This window comes from Neoarius graeffei, chromosome 19 (genome assembly GCF_027579695.1).
Source record: "Neoarius graeffei isolate fNeoGra1 chromosome 19, fNeoGra1.pri, whole genome shotgun sequence".
Lineage (NCBI taxonomy): Eukaryota > Metazoa > Chordata > Actinopteri > Siluriformes > Ariidae > Neoarius > Neoarius graeffei.
The window spans coordinates 36,236,777-36,252,306 of record NC_083587.1 but is presented as its reverse complement, the minus strand read 5'-3'; the positions used below and the strand labels follow the sequence as shown (position 1 = coordinate 36,252,306).

General features: G+C 39.7%; 1 protein-coding gene across 1 annotated transcript in view; it reads left to right on the top strand.

The window, feature by feature from the left end:
* bcl2a (BCL2 apoptosis regulator a) overlaps nt 1-6,257 on the top strand; it is a 72,498-nt gene extending 66,241 nt beyond the window's left edge. The window contains exon 2 of the mRNA XM_060900024.1: nt 2,207-6,257. Coding sequence (XP_060756007.1) covers nt 2,207-2,341 — 135 coding nt within the window. The 3' untranslated portion in view covers nt 2,342-6,257. The remainder of the gene's footprint in view (nt 1-2,206) is intronic.
* The last annotated feature ends 9,273 nt before the right edge of the window (nt 6,258-15,530 follow it).

Below are 15,530 nucleotides of genomic sequence, written 5' to 3'. Positions count from 1 at the left end.
CCTCACATTGAGATCCATGCCAAGTGCAAACAGAAGCTGCACGCTCTGTCTTTCACAAGGCGCCAACTAGTTAATGTTGCATCAGCACATTTGAAGAAGCTGTTGAAGAGAATACACGAAACGCTTTTGTGCAAGAGAAATGGAGATGCTTCCATACACCTACACAGACCGAAAGCTGACCACCTGTCTTATCTTCCCATGCACAGTTTGATCCAATGGGTGTGTACCTGAGCCTTCTCCCAGCATGAAGTACAGAACGCCCGCAATGCAGTCTTTCTCCCTCCCACCCACTCCCTCCCTCTCTATCTCTCTACTCTGTTTCTCCCTTATCTATTTGTTCCTTTGTACAGTCTCTCTCTCTCTCTCTCTCTCTCTCTCTCTCTCTCTCTCTCTCTCTCTCTGTCACTTTGTCTTGTTCTCAGCCTGCTTTGTTTAATCTCTTCCCCTTCCTTTGCCATTGTTTGTTTTCCCTTCATCTTGACTCTTTAGTTCCTTTGCTATGTCTTTTTTTTTTTTTTTTGTTCGTTTCTCACCCTGTCTCCATCACCCCATGTCTGCTTTGTTTCTGTCTCTTTTGAGCTTTTCTCTTTTTCTCCCTATGGGCCGTTCCAATACCCTTGAGACATGGTTTCATCCAAACCAAACAGTAGGGCATAGGGCAGCACCTCATTGTGCCATCTAGAGGCTGGCAGCAGGAGGCTGCTCTAGTGCCAGCTGTCATAAAACCTCTGCTTTTCTTATTAGATAGCATGCGTTACAGTGCACTGGGCTCTTGTAGGAGGGGATGAACACATGCTCATGCATAAACCGACATGTATATGCATAAGCAGTTTATAATCTTCCTCCAGATTTGCATCAACAAACTCCTTTATTTTGCCACCATCTATGCGTGGATGACTTATTAGTGAGCAAGCTGTATCTGACATCAGCGGTGTGATCTCTCGAATTATTTGCATATATTAATGAAATTTAAAGGTATTTGGGCTAATTATTTAAAAAAAAAAAAGTCAAGGAACAGCACTGGATCGTATACCATCTGTGCATTTACCCCAAGAAAGAGAATGTCAATGAGCCTCATCAGCTCATCACTGCTGGGATCCTTGTCCTCTATATTCACTAAATCTATGATAATATATCACTGCAATAGCGCCATTTTGTCTCAGGCCAAGCATAATTTATTTTATTTCTGGGAATAGTGTTTAATAGGGGGTTCTCCTGCTATTAATTCTCTGTCACCTCTCTAGGGAATAGAGGCTCATTATTTCCTTATAAATGGTCCAGCAAGCAGGAAGGGATGATGAACTCTGCTATTTCCTTGTGCCAAATGCACAGATAAGTGGGGATATTTTGGGTGCCGAGCGACAGTAGCCTGTAGAGCAACTCATGCTGTGGGTTTTTGGCTGCACTACTCTGGGTTTTACCTTGTGGCTTTTCAAGCCTGCTGTCACAAATGCTACAGGACAGGGAAGCAACAGATGCACTGTGGGTAGGAGGGAGGAGACACAAGACAGACTAAGGAATAAGAACACCACCTATTCCTTCTGGGTATTCTTTAATTCACCATCCCCCCATCACCACCCAGAACAATAGCAAAAATAGTAATCGTAATACTGTATATGCCATATCTGGCATTTGTTCTCTGTTTAAATATTGCTAAGTTTATTTAAAGTGACACATTTAAGAAATCTGTCAATATTTCTCCATCTGTTTTCATCCTTCTTGTATTTTTGTTGGGCTGACTGGTGGCCCACAGGGATTCTGGATGTACAAATCTAAAGTGTCTGGTTTATAACACCATCAAAACTGAGAGGAACTGAGAGGAAAGTGATCCCCAAGTCCCTGAAAAGGGCTTTCACACCATTTGTTATTTATAGTAAATGCCCTACATGCAGCATGTATCGTGTATATAAAGCTGGAGAATAAGATGTGCTGGTGTTAATCTTTCAGTTCCATTTAATTTAATTGGTACAGCACTTAAATAATAGACATCGTCACAAAGCAGCTTTACAGCAATCTGAATGTAGGTATAGACTTCTAATGAACAAGCCAGAGCTGATGGTGGCAAGAAAAACACTTGAACATAACCTTTAAAAAGGGAACCCATCCACTTGTGGATGATGCTGAACTTAAATCATTACTTTTCTACACGTCTTGTGTTTTTAAAGGCTGTTTCTGTCTTTCTCATATTTCTTCCTCTGTCTTCCAGGATGCCTTTGTGGAGCTCTACAGTCATCAGAGAGCATCCATATTCCACCCCTGGCCCTATTTAAAGACAGTCTTTGGCTTGGCAGCACTGGGAGCAGCAGGAGTCACCATTGGCGCCCTTTTTTCTCAGAAGTGATCATCTGGATCATCAGCACTCGTCCTCCTTTCTTTGTCTCTCCTCTGGCTTATGAAGGCACTTGGTTTATCAGTGTATCACTGCCCCGCTGTTCCATCCATGTTGTGGAGCTGTCCTTGAAACTGGAGTGAGAAAAATTATTTAAAAAAAAAAAAAAAAAGAGTAGCTCCATGTGTACTATAACCATCACTGCCATGTATAGATCTAGATACAAATATATATTTACACATATACGTGAACACAGCCAACCCACACAACTCCAAAATTCATGGACCACGTAAGCGCACACATGACAATTGGTTATTTTATTCAAACATTATTTCCATTTGAACTTCTATGAACCTGCAGTTCCAGAGGTCCACATATGATCCTTACTATGGTTTTATTACTTTGTGTGTAGCATGGAATGATGTAATGTAGCAAAAAGATGAAATGAAATGAGACTGCTATCAATGGTCCACTGTCTGCATGCATAATGGCAAGCTACTTTTTTTGCATGATGGCCTTTTCAGCATGGAAAAGCACCACCTGTGTAGGATATTGTTGGGTGGTTCTGTGTTTTTTTTTTTTTTTTTTAAATATCGGTCACCCTCTTAAATATTTTGTAGCGTACCTCTCCAAAGCAACAGATGCTGCTCGTTCCTCATTAGGCATGCTCATCTGCTTGATTGGCGGGCGAGTCTCTGGGTTTGTCCTTGTCAGATAACCACTAAGAAGCACCCATGTCTCTTCCTTTCAACAGCTTAAAAGTTTTGTTCTGAGGCATACAACACCTGAATGTATAATATGTCTCTCTGTGTATGGTGTGACTCAAGACATTTAACCTTTCCCATCTCTTTGCTTTTATCTCATGTCCCTTTTTATTTAAAAAAAAAAAAAGGAAAATGTGAGCGCTAACAGCAGTCATGTAAGATAATTTAAGGGATAGCCGCAGAAAAGCAGGATGCAGGTAGGGGTGTGTGTGTGTGTGTAAGTAGGACGTGTTGAGAGAGCTTAGCTAGAAAAGGTGGGTGTATCTCGGCCCATTACAGTGACCAGAGATAAAGCAGGGCAGCTGGGGTCAGCCAGGTGTGGCAGGGAGGGGGATTGGGAGAGCCAGGTGAGGTACAGTGGAAGGACAACAGAGGCTCCATTCAGCCTGGCACAGCGGGTGTCCAGGGAACAGTAGCTCCAGAAAGAAATGGTAGAAAGTGAATAATGAAATTATTATTATGCTCATACATTATTTTCACATTACTAGAAAGTCATGGTCAAGTCCATTTATTTGTATAGCAGTTTTAATAATGGACATTGTCGCAACACCGATGTTATACATCACATAACACCCCTGGACAACTGAGGCAGCTCAGTGGTGCTCTAATAACCCAATGGAGGCAGACCTAGAATTTGAACCTTAGACTTTCTGGACCTTCTAGTCAACAAGTACAAAACCATGACTGCTGAGTTACCATTGCGCCACTGAAGAACCAACGTAGTAGTGCTTGGGCCCCCATGCGCTCCTGTGTCGAAGGACTTACCTTGAAACTAGACAACCTGAAACTGTGTGCGTCTGCTGCTGCTGCTTTCATCCTGAACAGAACCTGTGCGGTATCGGCTATCCCAGTACTCTCTCTGCAGAGGATTTTTAGGACATTGAGACCTCTGCCTGTCCTGTTCGGCTAGGGACCTATAGTTTTCCCTGGCAGGTGGAATCTTTGACAATCACAGCATAATAAAATATGCTTACTTGTTAATGTTTTACTGTCATTTAATCTCATGTAAGTGCTGTAACCTTTTGTTTTAATGTAAAGGTCTAAGTGATGGAGTTTTGTCTCCAGAATGCAAGTCATGAGAGTCAACAAATGTAATGGCAGAAGTCATATGTTATAAAAGGTACAAAAATGTGGACATAATGCAACTTTAAGCTTCTGCTATGAATGCTGAATTGTCATGTTTATCCTGTATCTTATGAGAATCTTATGGGAGAGATTTGAAGACTCGCACTGTAACATCATGTATTTTAATGGCTGCTAATAAGATGTGTAGCTCTCAGCAATTTACCATCCTCGTCTTTGAGACGCCATATGATGCTGCTTTACGATCCAGCAAAAACTGCCAGTTGTGGGGAGCTGTACTGAACTCTGCCCACTCTGTAAGCTTCACTCATCAGGAAGGGTATAAAGACTCGCATGGCCTTTGTGTAATTGTATGAACATTCCAGATCAAGAGGAATTGTTTTGTTGCCAAGTTTGGCAAATGAGGTTAGGGCCAGAGTTTCCCGAAAGAAACATTCTGTAGATAACCGTTAAAGCAGTGTGAAACATGCATTGAGTAGTTCTATTAAAACTAGTCATTTTTCTTGCTTTTTTTCAACTTGTACCGTACATCATTATTCATTTTAAGATAATTTGTAAGGCATTTTTGGGAAATGGGAGTTAGATGGTGATACCCCCAACCCTTTATGTAAAGTTGATAGAAATGGCAGCAATTTCAGATGTAACCTTACTCCAAGTTGACTTGTAGGAACTGTTACAAATTGGAATTGGTAAGGTTACAAATTGGACTTGGATACACTTGATTTATTATTTCGCTGATCAGTGTTTTCTAAAACAGAATCTGAGGCAGGATTGTGTCTCCTCTGTCTCCAGGAGCTATTATAATGCAACAAAGTGATGGACTTTTTTTTTTTTTTAAAATTGATTCAATCATCCTGCAGAAAGCCTTGAGGAGACACTGAGAAACGAAGTAGAAAAGTAAAATACTTGTAGAGGATCCCAGTGCAAACTTGGAGCCACTAAACATGTGAAACTTGCACGCTTTGCAGTACATCACTGTTAATTGGTGTGCCCCCCCCCCCCCCCCCCCCCCAAATGAGATCACAATAATAGTTGGGGGGGATTTTTGAATGGGCTACCTGGGTTTGGGTCTAGGATAACACTTTCTTTAATTTAATATATGTATATTTTCTTATATATCATTTGGTTCTCCCATTAGCAAGAAATTTCAAAGCCAAAATAGGAAGTTTGCCCCAGTTAAGAAGCTGGAAATGTTGAAATGACAGAACAAAACTTCATTATGAATTTGAATGTTGTACCTATACTGTATGTGTTTCCTTCTACCACTATACATTGTTAATGTTTATGTCCAATGATAAAGCCTGAAAGCATCTCTCTTGGTTCTTCATTAGTTTAATTATCAAAGAGGGAGTGTTTAACTGATCTGTTGTAACTTCTGTCTTTATGGCAACGCCAGTTGGTATTTGACCCTGTTATTTGCGTTATGTATGAGTGTGATTGTTTGCTCTTGTTTTTTTGTTTGTTTGTTTTTTAAATTATTTTGATTGCAGCATTTTGCAGTTGCTTTCAACTATGCGATTTTTATATGCATTTCTGCAATGTCTTGTTTTCTGAAAAATAACCCCCAGTCAGTTATGTTTATATAAAATTGTGGAAAAAATAGTTAATGCACTTTTTTTCGTCTGTTTAGGCAGCTAATCTCATAGAGCCATTTCCAAAACGCACCACAATGAAAGAGCCAAGCCAATCGGAACATTTTTTTTTTTCCCCCGTTTTGTAATTTTATTGTTTCTCTTATTTTGTACCTTTCATTTCACAGAGTAGCACTAAATTTAATTACCAAACCCTTAAACCTGAACAAAATATCCACGGCATTTTGTATATTAAAAGACGATACCTAGAGGATCATAGCTTATACTGTACTCTATCAGATCATCTTATTGCAGTCATTTTTTGTTCTGCTTTTGAAATGTAGCCTGCATAAACCACTGTTCAAGCTGTTTTTTTTGTTGTTTTGTTGTATTTTTGTTTTAATTTGTCCTCATAATAGGTGTTCCCATGTGCCCATACTATTTTGTCTACTTCTTCCTATCATAAGCTAATAACGATGTGTTCTAATTAAAAGAAAATACTTGCCTTACCATCTGTGAACTGTCACTGAATCACTGAATCATAAACTCAAACTATAGCACTCCCTCTGCCATAGTGTGTCATGTTCTTCCATATTGCATATGAAGTGAGACCGTGGAAGAGAGAGATTTTATAGACAGGCTGCCTTTCAGAATATAAAGATGGGATTGAGACGTCATGTGTAGAGAAAGAACTCTGAAGAATCTCTCGTTTATTCTGTTTAACTTGAGAGTTCACAGTGAGACTTAGATGGAGAGTGAATAAGAGAATTTTTATTTACTTCAGTCAGCACATCAGAAACACCACAGAGCTCTAGAGTGAGCAACCTGTGTGTGTTCTCTAACCTATTGAGAATGGTCTCAGTAGTTTCCATCACTGTCATAAGTGATGCAGCAGGAGTCCCACAGCTTGTCAGACTCCATCTGAAAATCCAAAGGGACGTTCCCAAAGCCTAAGATTACCCCCGGCCCTATTGGAAATGGGGAAGCTGGTCACAGTAGTGCCAGTGTTGATGCTCACACTCTGTATTCATTTCTTCATGTTACTTAGGACAACTGGGGCGGCGTCTTTAGCTGCAGGGCTCAAACGACACACAGCGTTCCCTCTGGAAAGCTCCATCATTAGATGTTGCACCAGATTAACCTTCTCCTGCATTCAAAGCCCCACAGCTGGTTCCAAACATCCTCTTTAGAGAAAAGGAATGAAAAACATGAGCATGAAGAGTTTAGCCCATGGGAATGGTAAGGCTAAATTAGCTCAGGTTTCAGTTGTGTGTGCAAAATATCTTCTCTAAGCACATGAAATATTTGAAATGCTCGGAAAAAGGAGCTTTTTTTTTTTAACGGCCATCTGTGGATTGCCTGTATGTACTGTTTGTACAACTGAGGGTAGGTTAAAGGAACAGTCCACCGTACTTCCATAATGAAATATGTTCTTCTCTGAATTGAGACGAGCTGATCTGTACCTCTCCGAGCTTTGTGCGACCTCCCAGTCAGTCAGACACGCTGTTACTCCTGTTAGCAATGTAGCTAGGCTCAGCATAGCCATTGGTATTTTTTGGGGCTGTAGTTAGATGCGACCAAACTCTTCCACGTTTTTCCTGTTTACATAGGTTTATATGACCAGCGACATGAAGCAAAGTTCAGTTACACAAATTGAAACGTAGCGATTTTCTATGCTATGGAAAGTCCGCACTATAATGACAGGCGTACTAACACCTTCTGCGCGCTTCGACAGCGCATTGATACCTTCACTCCTGTTTTCCCCCTCTCCCCCCTCTCCCCTGCCCCCCTGACTTCCGTCAATACACAGCCAATGTGACTGGAAACATCAGTGCTGTGGTCAGTAATAGTTGGTTGTATTGACGGAAGTTAGGGGGGGCGGGGGAGAGAAAAAAAAACAGGAGTGACGGTATCAATGTGCTGTTGAAGCGCGCAGAAGGTGTTAGTACGCCTGTCATTATAGTGCGGACTTTCCATAGCATAGAAAATCGCCACGTTTCAATTTGTGTAACTGAACTTTGTTCCATGTCACTGGTCATATAAACCTATGTAAACAGGAAAAACACGGAAGAGTTTGGTCGCATCTAACTACAGCCCCAAAAAATACCATTGGCCATGCTGAGCCTAGCTACATTGCTAACAGGAGTAACAGCGCGTCTGACTGACTGGGAGGTCACACAAAGCTCGGAGAGGTACGGATCAGCTCGTCTCAATTCAGAGAAGAACATATTTCATTATGGAAGTACGGTGGACTGTTCCTTTAAGTATCCATACTTGAACATGATGACCGAATTTAGGACTAATTTCAGAGATACAGATTTTTTTTTTTTATAATAAGTGATCAGTGCCAGTAATGTTTGAATGGGAATTTTATATTTATTACTCAATCTTACCTGGGACAATTTTTCAATCAGTAACTCAACAACACATCAAAAATCTGTCTGATGTTGGTTGAACCTATTACAAAGAAAATTGTAGATCTCATCTTCATGAGACATGACCAACCATTTGAAATATTTTGTAAGGAAACATTTTTCTTCCTGTATTTGGTAATCAGGGTTATGCATGAATTAAGTTCAGAAAATATTAAATCTGCCTTTTCACAAACACTCAGTGGAACTGCCATTGCACATATAAAGAATAAAACACAACACTGCATGCTTTTATAGAAAAATAATCATTGATGGGGTGACAGCCTCATGTGAAGCAGAGCTACTGTTACCTGTGCCAAGTTCATTATTTTTCTTTAACAGCATGTCCCAGAGTGTTCTAGTCCTCATATACTGCAACAATTTGCCAATGCTAATTTGTTGTTTAAGGAATGGTACCTCATACTTTAAACTCGTAATGTTGCAGAATGTTATCGAAACATTATTTCCTGTTATCACTTATGTATATAACAGTGATAAACTGTCACTCTATCACCAGCCTCAATTTATTTATTTTTTCCTCTTGAAGACGAAAATAAAAGAAAAAAATAATGCAGCTTGTCAAGTTTCAGAGAAACTGCAAAATACAAAGACCTCCATCCTGAAGACTTTAGCTTTACCTTCGACTGTTACAAAGCACTAGCAGTGCAGACTTCATTCAAAAATGCTACATAAACATTGCTTCACCAAACACCATATAAACAATTAGACATGTTTTTAATAATAATAATAATAAACTTTATTTGCCAGGTATGTGAACACACGAGGAATTTGACTCTGGTTTCACTTAGCTCTCTTAGTACAAACAGATAAAGAGCGTAGAAAAAAAAAACAAAAAGCTATGTACATGTACTAGAAGGGTAAATATATGTATAGACAGAATAGTGCAAGGATGAATTAGTAAATATAAATATACAGTGTGCACAGAATGACGGTATGAGTGTGCAGATATTTCACAGTTGATGTTACTGATATTTGAGTCCAGTTTTAGCTGTTCATCACAGAGGCAGCCTGAGGGGAAAAAATGTTCTTGTGTCTGGTTGTTTTTGCGTACAGTGTTCTGTAGTGTCTCCCAGAAGGGAGAAGTTTAAACAGTTTGTGACCAGGGTGTGATGGATCTGCAGAGATGTTACCTGCCTGTTTCCTGACTCTGGACAGGTACATGTTTTTAATCCATTTAAGTGGAGCAGCTGCCCTACAAATTTGTGTAAGTTGTTACTATAGAAACAACAATGTATGAAAATGTGTGTTAATATTAACCTATGATTTAATTTTAAAAAAAGAAAATTAATCCACACCAAACACCATATAAACTAGACATGTTTTTAATAATAATTTAATAATAAAAGCTTTCATTAACTTAATTTCATCATTTAATACTATATCACAGACACCAATTTATAGTTTAATAAGTAAAATTAGTACAACCATATGTCATGTAACTTATCCTCTTGTTCAGGTTCCTCTCCATTCTTTAGTTTCTTTTCTTCATGTTCTTTACATTTCTTCCTCTTGTCTTAGCTCCCGTCTCTGAGGATGTGAGGGATGGATAGAGGGACAAGAGGAACATACAAAGGATTTATGCCTAATATATTTACCAGAAGAGATATCCTTGCTTACAAAGGAGTCCATTTAAAGTGACTTTTAGGTAATTTAATTATCCAGCTGAGTCACCTCTTATTTGACTTCAATCCATTAATTCATTTGTACACTTTGTTTTTTATTTAAGTATTATTCATTTAATCAATCTTATCATCTTATCCTTTTTTGGACTTTTTTTTGTTGTTGTTCAAGGAGAGAATTTATATTATAGGAATGTCACTATAAAGGCTTTGAAACACATGTTGACTTGCTTGTTATACAAAGCTTCCAAAACTGTACTAACTGTCCTAAACTATACCTTTTAGGATATACCATGTCACTGGGGTGGCATTACTAACCTGTGAAAGAGAATGCAGTGCTTCTTTAAATTTAAAGTACAGAGAGTAATTCAACATCAAGCACATCTACCACTTTTGATTTCCTAGTCAGACAAAAAAGCCTTCTCTATTCCAGGTCATGTTCCAATCCAAGAAACTTGTGCAGTTTACACTGTAAGGATCACAAATTTTCTGACTGCCTGCTTAATTTTTGTACCCCTACATTTATGTATATACAGAAATCTCAGCCTCTGCTGAGATGATCTGAAATTTTAGACATTTAAAGGTTGAGTTCACTGGTTGCTTGTCTAACAACAGTCGTGTCTAATGTGTAACAGACTAACAGCATTAATCATGGGCAGTATCAGTGTCAGTTAAGACTTTGGGCTGGTGATCCTAAAGTTGTTAAAATTTCAAAGTGATCTTCATTGTCATCTCAACCTTATACAAATATACAGAGATTAAATGGTGATGCTCAAGGTCCATAGTGTACACTTACACTCTAAAAAATAAAGGTGCTTCAGTGGTTCTTCAAATCTCTGGATGGTTCCATGGAGAGTCAAAACTCTGTGATGAACCATTACATTATGCGAAAGGTTCTTCACATTGGAAATGGTTCTTCAGAGCCTGGCATTCTCTTACCATTTGCTGGTCAATGCACATAGGCTATGTTTACACAAATCTGTCTTCACTGCTCAAACAAATGGTTTAAATGGTTCTTTAAAGAACTGTTGCATGAACGGTTCTTTGAAGCCCTAAAAAAGGTTCTTCTATGGCATCGCCCTGAAGAACCGGTACTGGACCCATTATTTTTTAGAGTGTAGAGCAAATAAGACAAGACGTTGTGTTTAGACAGACAGGACAGTGCAATATACAAGGGCAATATGTGAGTACAATTAACTCCATAAATATACAGAGACATTCAGTGTAGTTTAACAGTTCTAACACTTAAATTAACACTCAGCTTGGGTGGAAAAAAAAAAGCTCTGTTTGCCTGATTGAGGTGTCTAGACCTAACATGACTTGCGAATACAAACTGCATCATGCCATATAGATGTTGAATGTGCATTTACATTTGTGCAGTACTTTACAATTAGGGATAATAGCTTATGCCTGACTATACAGTACAATAGCAGTATGGATTCGTAGCTATAGAAACATACAATCAGTGATAAGGAAGTTGATTCTAACAGTAGTATACAAGTAATAGTAGTAATAAGAGTTGCAGTAATAATAGTAAAGACTAAACAATAGGGTTTTCTTTTTTTGTGATAAGGACAAAGTGCTGCAAGCGTACTCAGAGTTCAGTTTATGACTGTTAGTACATGTGCAAAATAGTCCTTTGGATAAAATGACCATGCATGAGTATAAGCAAGGTTATAGGCAGGTTGTGATCTACGATGCTGAGGTAGAGTGGAAGATGCTGGGAGGGAGAGTGTTGAGGAGCCTGACCACTTGGGGATAAAAACTATCACGCAACTTGGCAGATCTGGCTCTGATGCTGCAATATCTCCTGGAGCTATATCTATGGCAGAAGTGCGAAAAGTCCATGTCAGGGGGGAGGGGTCTTGCACAATTCTGTAGACCTTATGAACACTGCATTTGCAGACTGTTTCTTCAAGCAAGGGCAGTCAAGGAATTGACTAATCCCTCCACGTGCAGAAAGTTTGATCAATCCTGTTTGGACTCACAGTTATTTTTGTTTGCACCTACTCAAAGTATTTTCAAGCAAATTTTGGTTCTTATTTAGACTTAGACAGTCTTTATTGTCATTCAGTATGCAACAAGTGTACACAGAACGAAATTTCGTTGCAATTTAGCTCAGGACAGAATTAAATATGAAAGTGTATTAAATTATGCAGCAACAAAAATATTATAAAGTGCAATAGTATAAAGTGATCTGTGGAATTAGGAATTGTTCAAGTTATAAATAGAAGTTTAGAGTTTGGATTTGGAGTTCAGCAGTCTGGTGACCTGGGGGAAAAAAGCTGTTACAGAACTTGGTGGTCCTGCACCGAATGCTGCAGAACCTCTTTCCAGAGGCCAGGAGGGAGAACAGTCCATATTTCCCTCAAAAAATAATCAAATTAGTTATCATATCTCTGACCAGGTTATAGCAGTTACATGAGCATCCTGTGAACTTGACCACCAGCAGAAAAAAGAGCAGCCTGAGAGAACAAGCAGGTGATGAGTGAATGTCTACACCTGTGCATTGATAATGGGAGCCTACTTTTGTGCCTGTCTTTTCTCAGTAGGTTGCAAATGACCTGCAAAGATGAATGTAACATGAGGGTCATTTAAATAGGACCAGACAGAAATCAGTGTTGAGTGTCACTGACAGGGACGAAATCACACACTTTGCTTCATGAAGTGCTTAAGCGTTCCAACTGTATTGAAAGCAGTTAATTTATCCAGGCTTATGTATCCACTAGGGGCCTCTAGTGGTCAAAACAAGGAGGAAACATTTCTGGAAGAGTAAAACCTAAAAACCTACAAAGGTTTCTGCTAAAAATGGACACTTTTCAGGAAGTAGTCCCCAACCTTGACTTCAGGTCATCATCAATAATATCATACAACCATAAATACAGAGCTTCACTTGAAAGTTTCCTATATTCCTGACATGTACTTCAAATCTTAGGTACCCAACATATCATCAGTGGTGTTAACTATCAAGATCTCAAATCCAAACTGAAGACTACACCAAAACTAGAGACAAAACAACAACAACATTTAGATAAAAATGTAGTTTTTGAAGTTTAATAGCCTACGGTTTTGAGTTCAGTGGTGCTTCACCTGGATTTCACCAACCAATTGGGGCATTCCAAAAAGGGACTTCTGGGCCCCTCCAAGGGAACCCACCATGGGATTTATTAGCCCCTTTTGAGCTTCTGTCTGGGTTAGACATTACATGGTTTTCCTTAAAAACAACATTTGTACTTGAAGTAGCAAAAATTACACATATTGTTGCCTCCCAATTGTGCTTAGGGACCTGGCTTCAGTGCATTTTCACCAATTTGGAAATTCTGTTTCCTTTCCTGATTCAGCCCAGACAGCGACAGCTACCCTTACACCCTTTACATTTCAACTTTTTTTTTCACCTGGTATGTTTGTTTAAAAAAAAAAACATGTAGCTGGCCTTGGTTTAAAAATCTCATAGTATATTTCCACTAAAGTGCCATTAACTATAGATCTGTACCAGCATGGATCAATGTTAATGCAAAGTTAATGTAGTGTTAACCCTTTCTTTATCACAGTACACTGTCATTACAGCACATCATCACACTCCAGGACTTTCTTTCACAGTGCAATTACATACAACCTCAAATCAGAAAATTCTATCACTCAGACCGTGACTTTGTAGTTGTGTAGTAGCTTGTGTGCCCCCGTGAGTCCAAGCACTCATGCCGGCAGGGGTCCCTATGGAAACCCGGCAAATTCAACCTTGCTGGATTTGGTCTTGGGGGAGAGGCCTGACAAACAACAGTCTAGCCTCTTCTCTCCAGACATGCACCTGGTGATATGTGTCTCCCCATGAATCCACTCCATATATTTCTGAAAGAAGGACGCAAGTACAGAAGATGGGCAGCCTATTTGCTAGCAGCAGTGAGGCCAGCACCCACTAAAACTCTTCAATCATGACATCACTACAGCATCGAGCAAAGAATGATGGGGTGAAGGTAAAGCCTCCAGGACCCCCCACACCTGAAAATCCTGGACGCTGTCGCAAATACATCTCTCAGATCAAGATTACATCATGGAATGTAAGAACTATGATAGATAACTCCATGTCCAAGTGCCAAGCTACTGAGCGATGCCCTGCTCTTATTGCATCAGAGCTGCAAAGACTCCATATTGACATTGCATGCCTAAGTGAGTGCTGCATCCCAGGCGTGGGTGAACTTACTGATGGAGAGTGCACCTTCCTTTACTCCAGGAGAGATAACGATCAGTCAAAGCAAGGAGATGCAGCAATCATAATGAAGTCCAACCTCAGGCAGGCAGTGGTTTCCTGGAAAGGTATCAAATCGCGCATCATCACCATGTGCATTGTACTGAGTAAACACTCCCATGCCACCTTTATCAGTGTCTATGCTCCAACCTTCTAAAGACCAATGGAGTTGAAGATACTCTTCTATGAACAACTAACAGCAGTACTGACAGACATACAACCCACTGACAGACTGCTCCTCCTTGGAGACTTTAATGCCAGAGTTGGTGCCAATACTGACGCCTGGCCAAATGTAATCAGTCCATACGGGCTTGGTGATGAGAACGCTCAAGGTGTGACACTGTTTGAGCTCTGCACAAGGTTTGGTCTCCTGATCTCGAACACCATGTTTGCCCACCCATATATGAACAAGGGAACCTGGACACCCCCCCCCAGTGATGGCACACGATTGACTATATCATTGTCAGGCAGCATCACAAGAGTGACGTAGTAGACTCTATGGTCTGTTGCAGTGCAGATTGCTGGACCAACCATACTATGGTCTGCACAAGGCTTAAACTTCGCTTCTATATCTCCAGCTAAAGGAGGCACAGGAAGGTTCCACCATGCCTGAACACTGAACTCACCTGAGATCAAATGGAAATTCCAGGTCACCATTGTATCAAAACTCTCTGATATTGATTCCGATGACCTTGAGGAACTCTGGAACAATCTCAAGCCTAGCATAACACCTCAAAGGAAATCCTCAGGCTCCAAACCAAGAGACGTCATGACTGGTTCGATAAGAACAAGACACATATATAACACTTGCTGGAATGGAAATGTGAATGCTTTAACCCTTTGGGGTCGAGAACTTCACTGGCAAAGCTTGGCAGGTTTAGGATGAGTAGGTCATATATTTAGATAAATATCTTCACAAGTTTTTTATCATACAAGCATGATAAACATATTGATAGAAACTTTATACTTTACACTTTCCTATGTGCCCACTGCCAAATAATATTATATTTTTTAAATTACGTAAATTAGATGAAACATAAAACTTGTCGCCTTACTCAGTCACACCAGAGTTGGAGTGCTGAACGCCCACTAATGCATTCATAAAAGACTATTCACATGGTAACAGCATGATAATCATTTTCATGCTTTCGGTTTCGATTGGTTTCTCTTTCACTGTGGGAATGCCCACCGTAAACAGGATAAAATTTGTCAGACATAGTTCAGGCTATTTGGAGGTAAAACTTATTGCAAGATGGCACGTGGATTTTATGCGCTTTGGATGATTCAGGAAAGCGATTCAATTCATGATTCATTTCATGATTCAGGACAGCAATTCAATTTCAGGACAGCAAATCAATTCATGATTCAATTCATGATTCAGGACAGCAATTCAATCCATGATTCAATTCATGATTCAGGACAGCGATTCAGTTCAATCTTGAGAACTGCAACACTGATGATGAGCAGTGTCTCTTTTTTTCTTTTT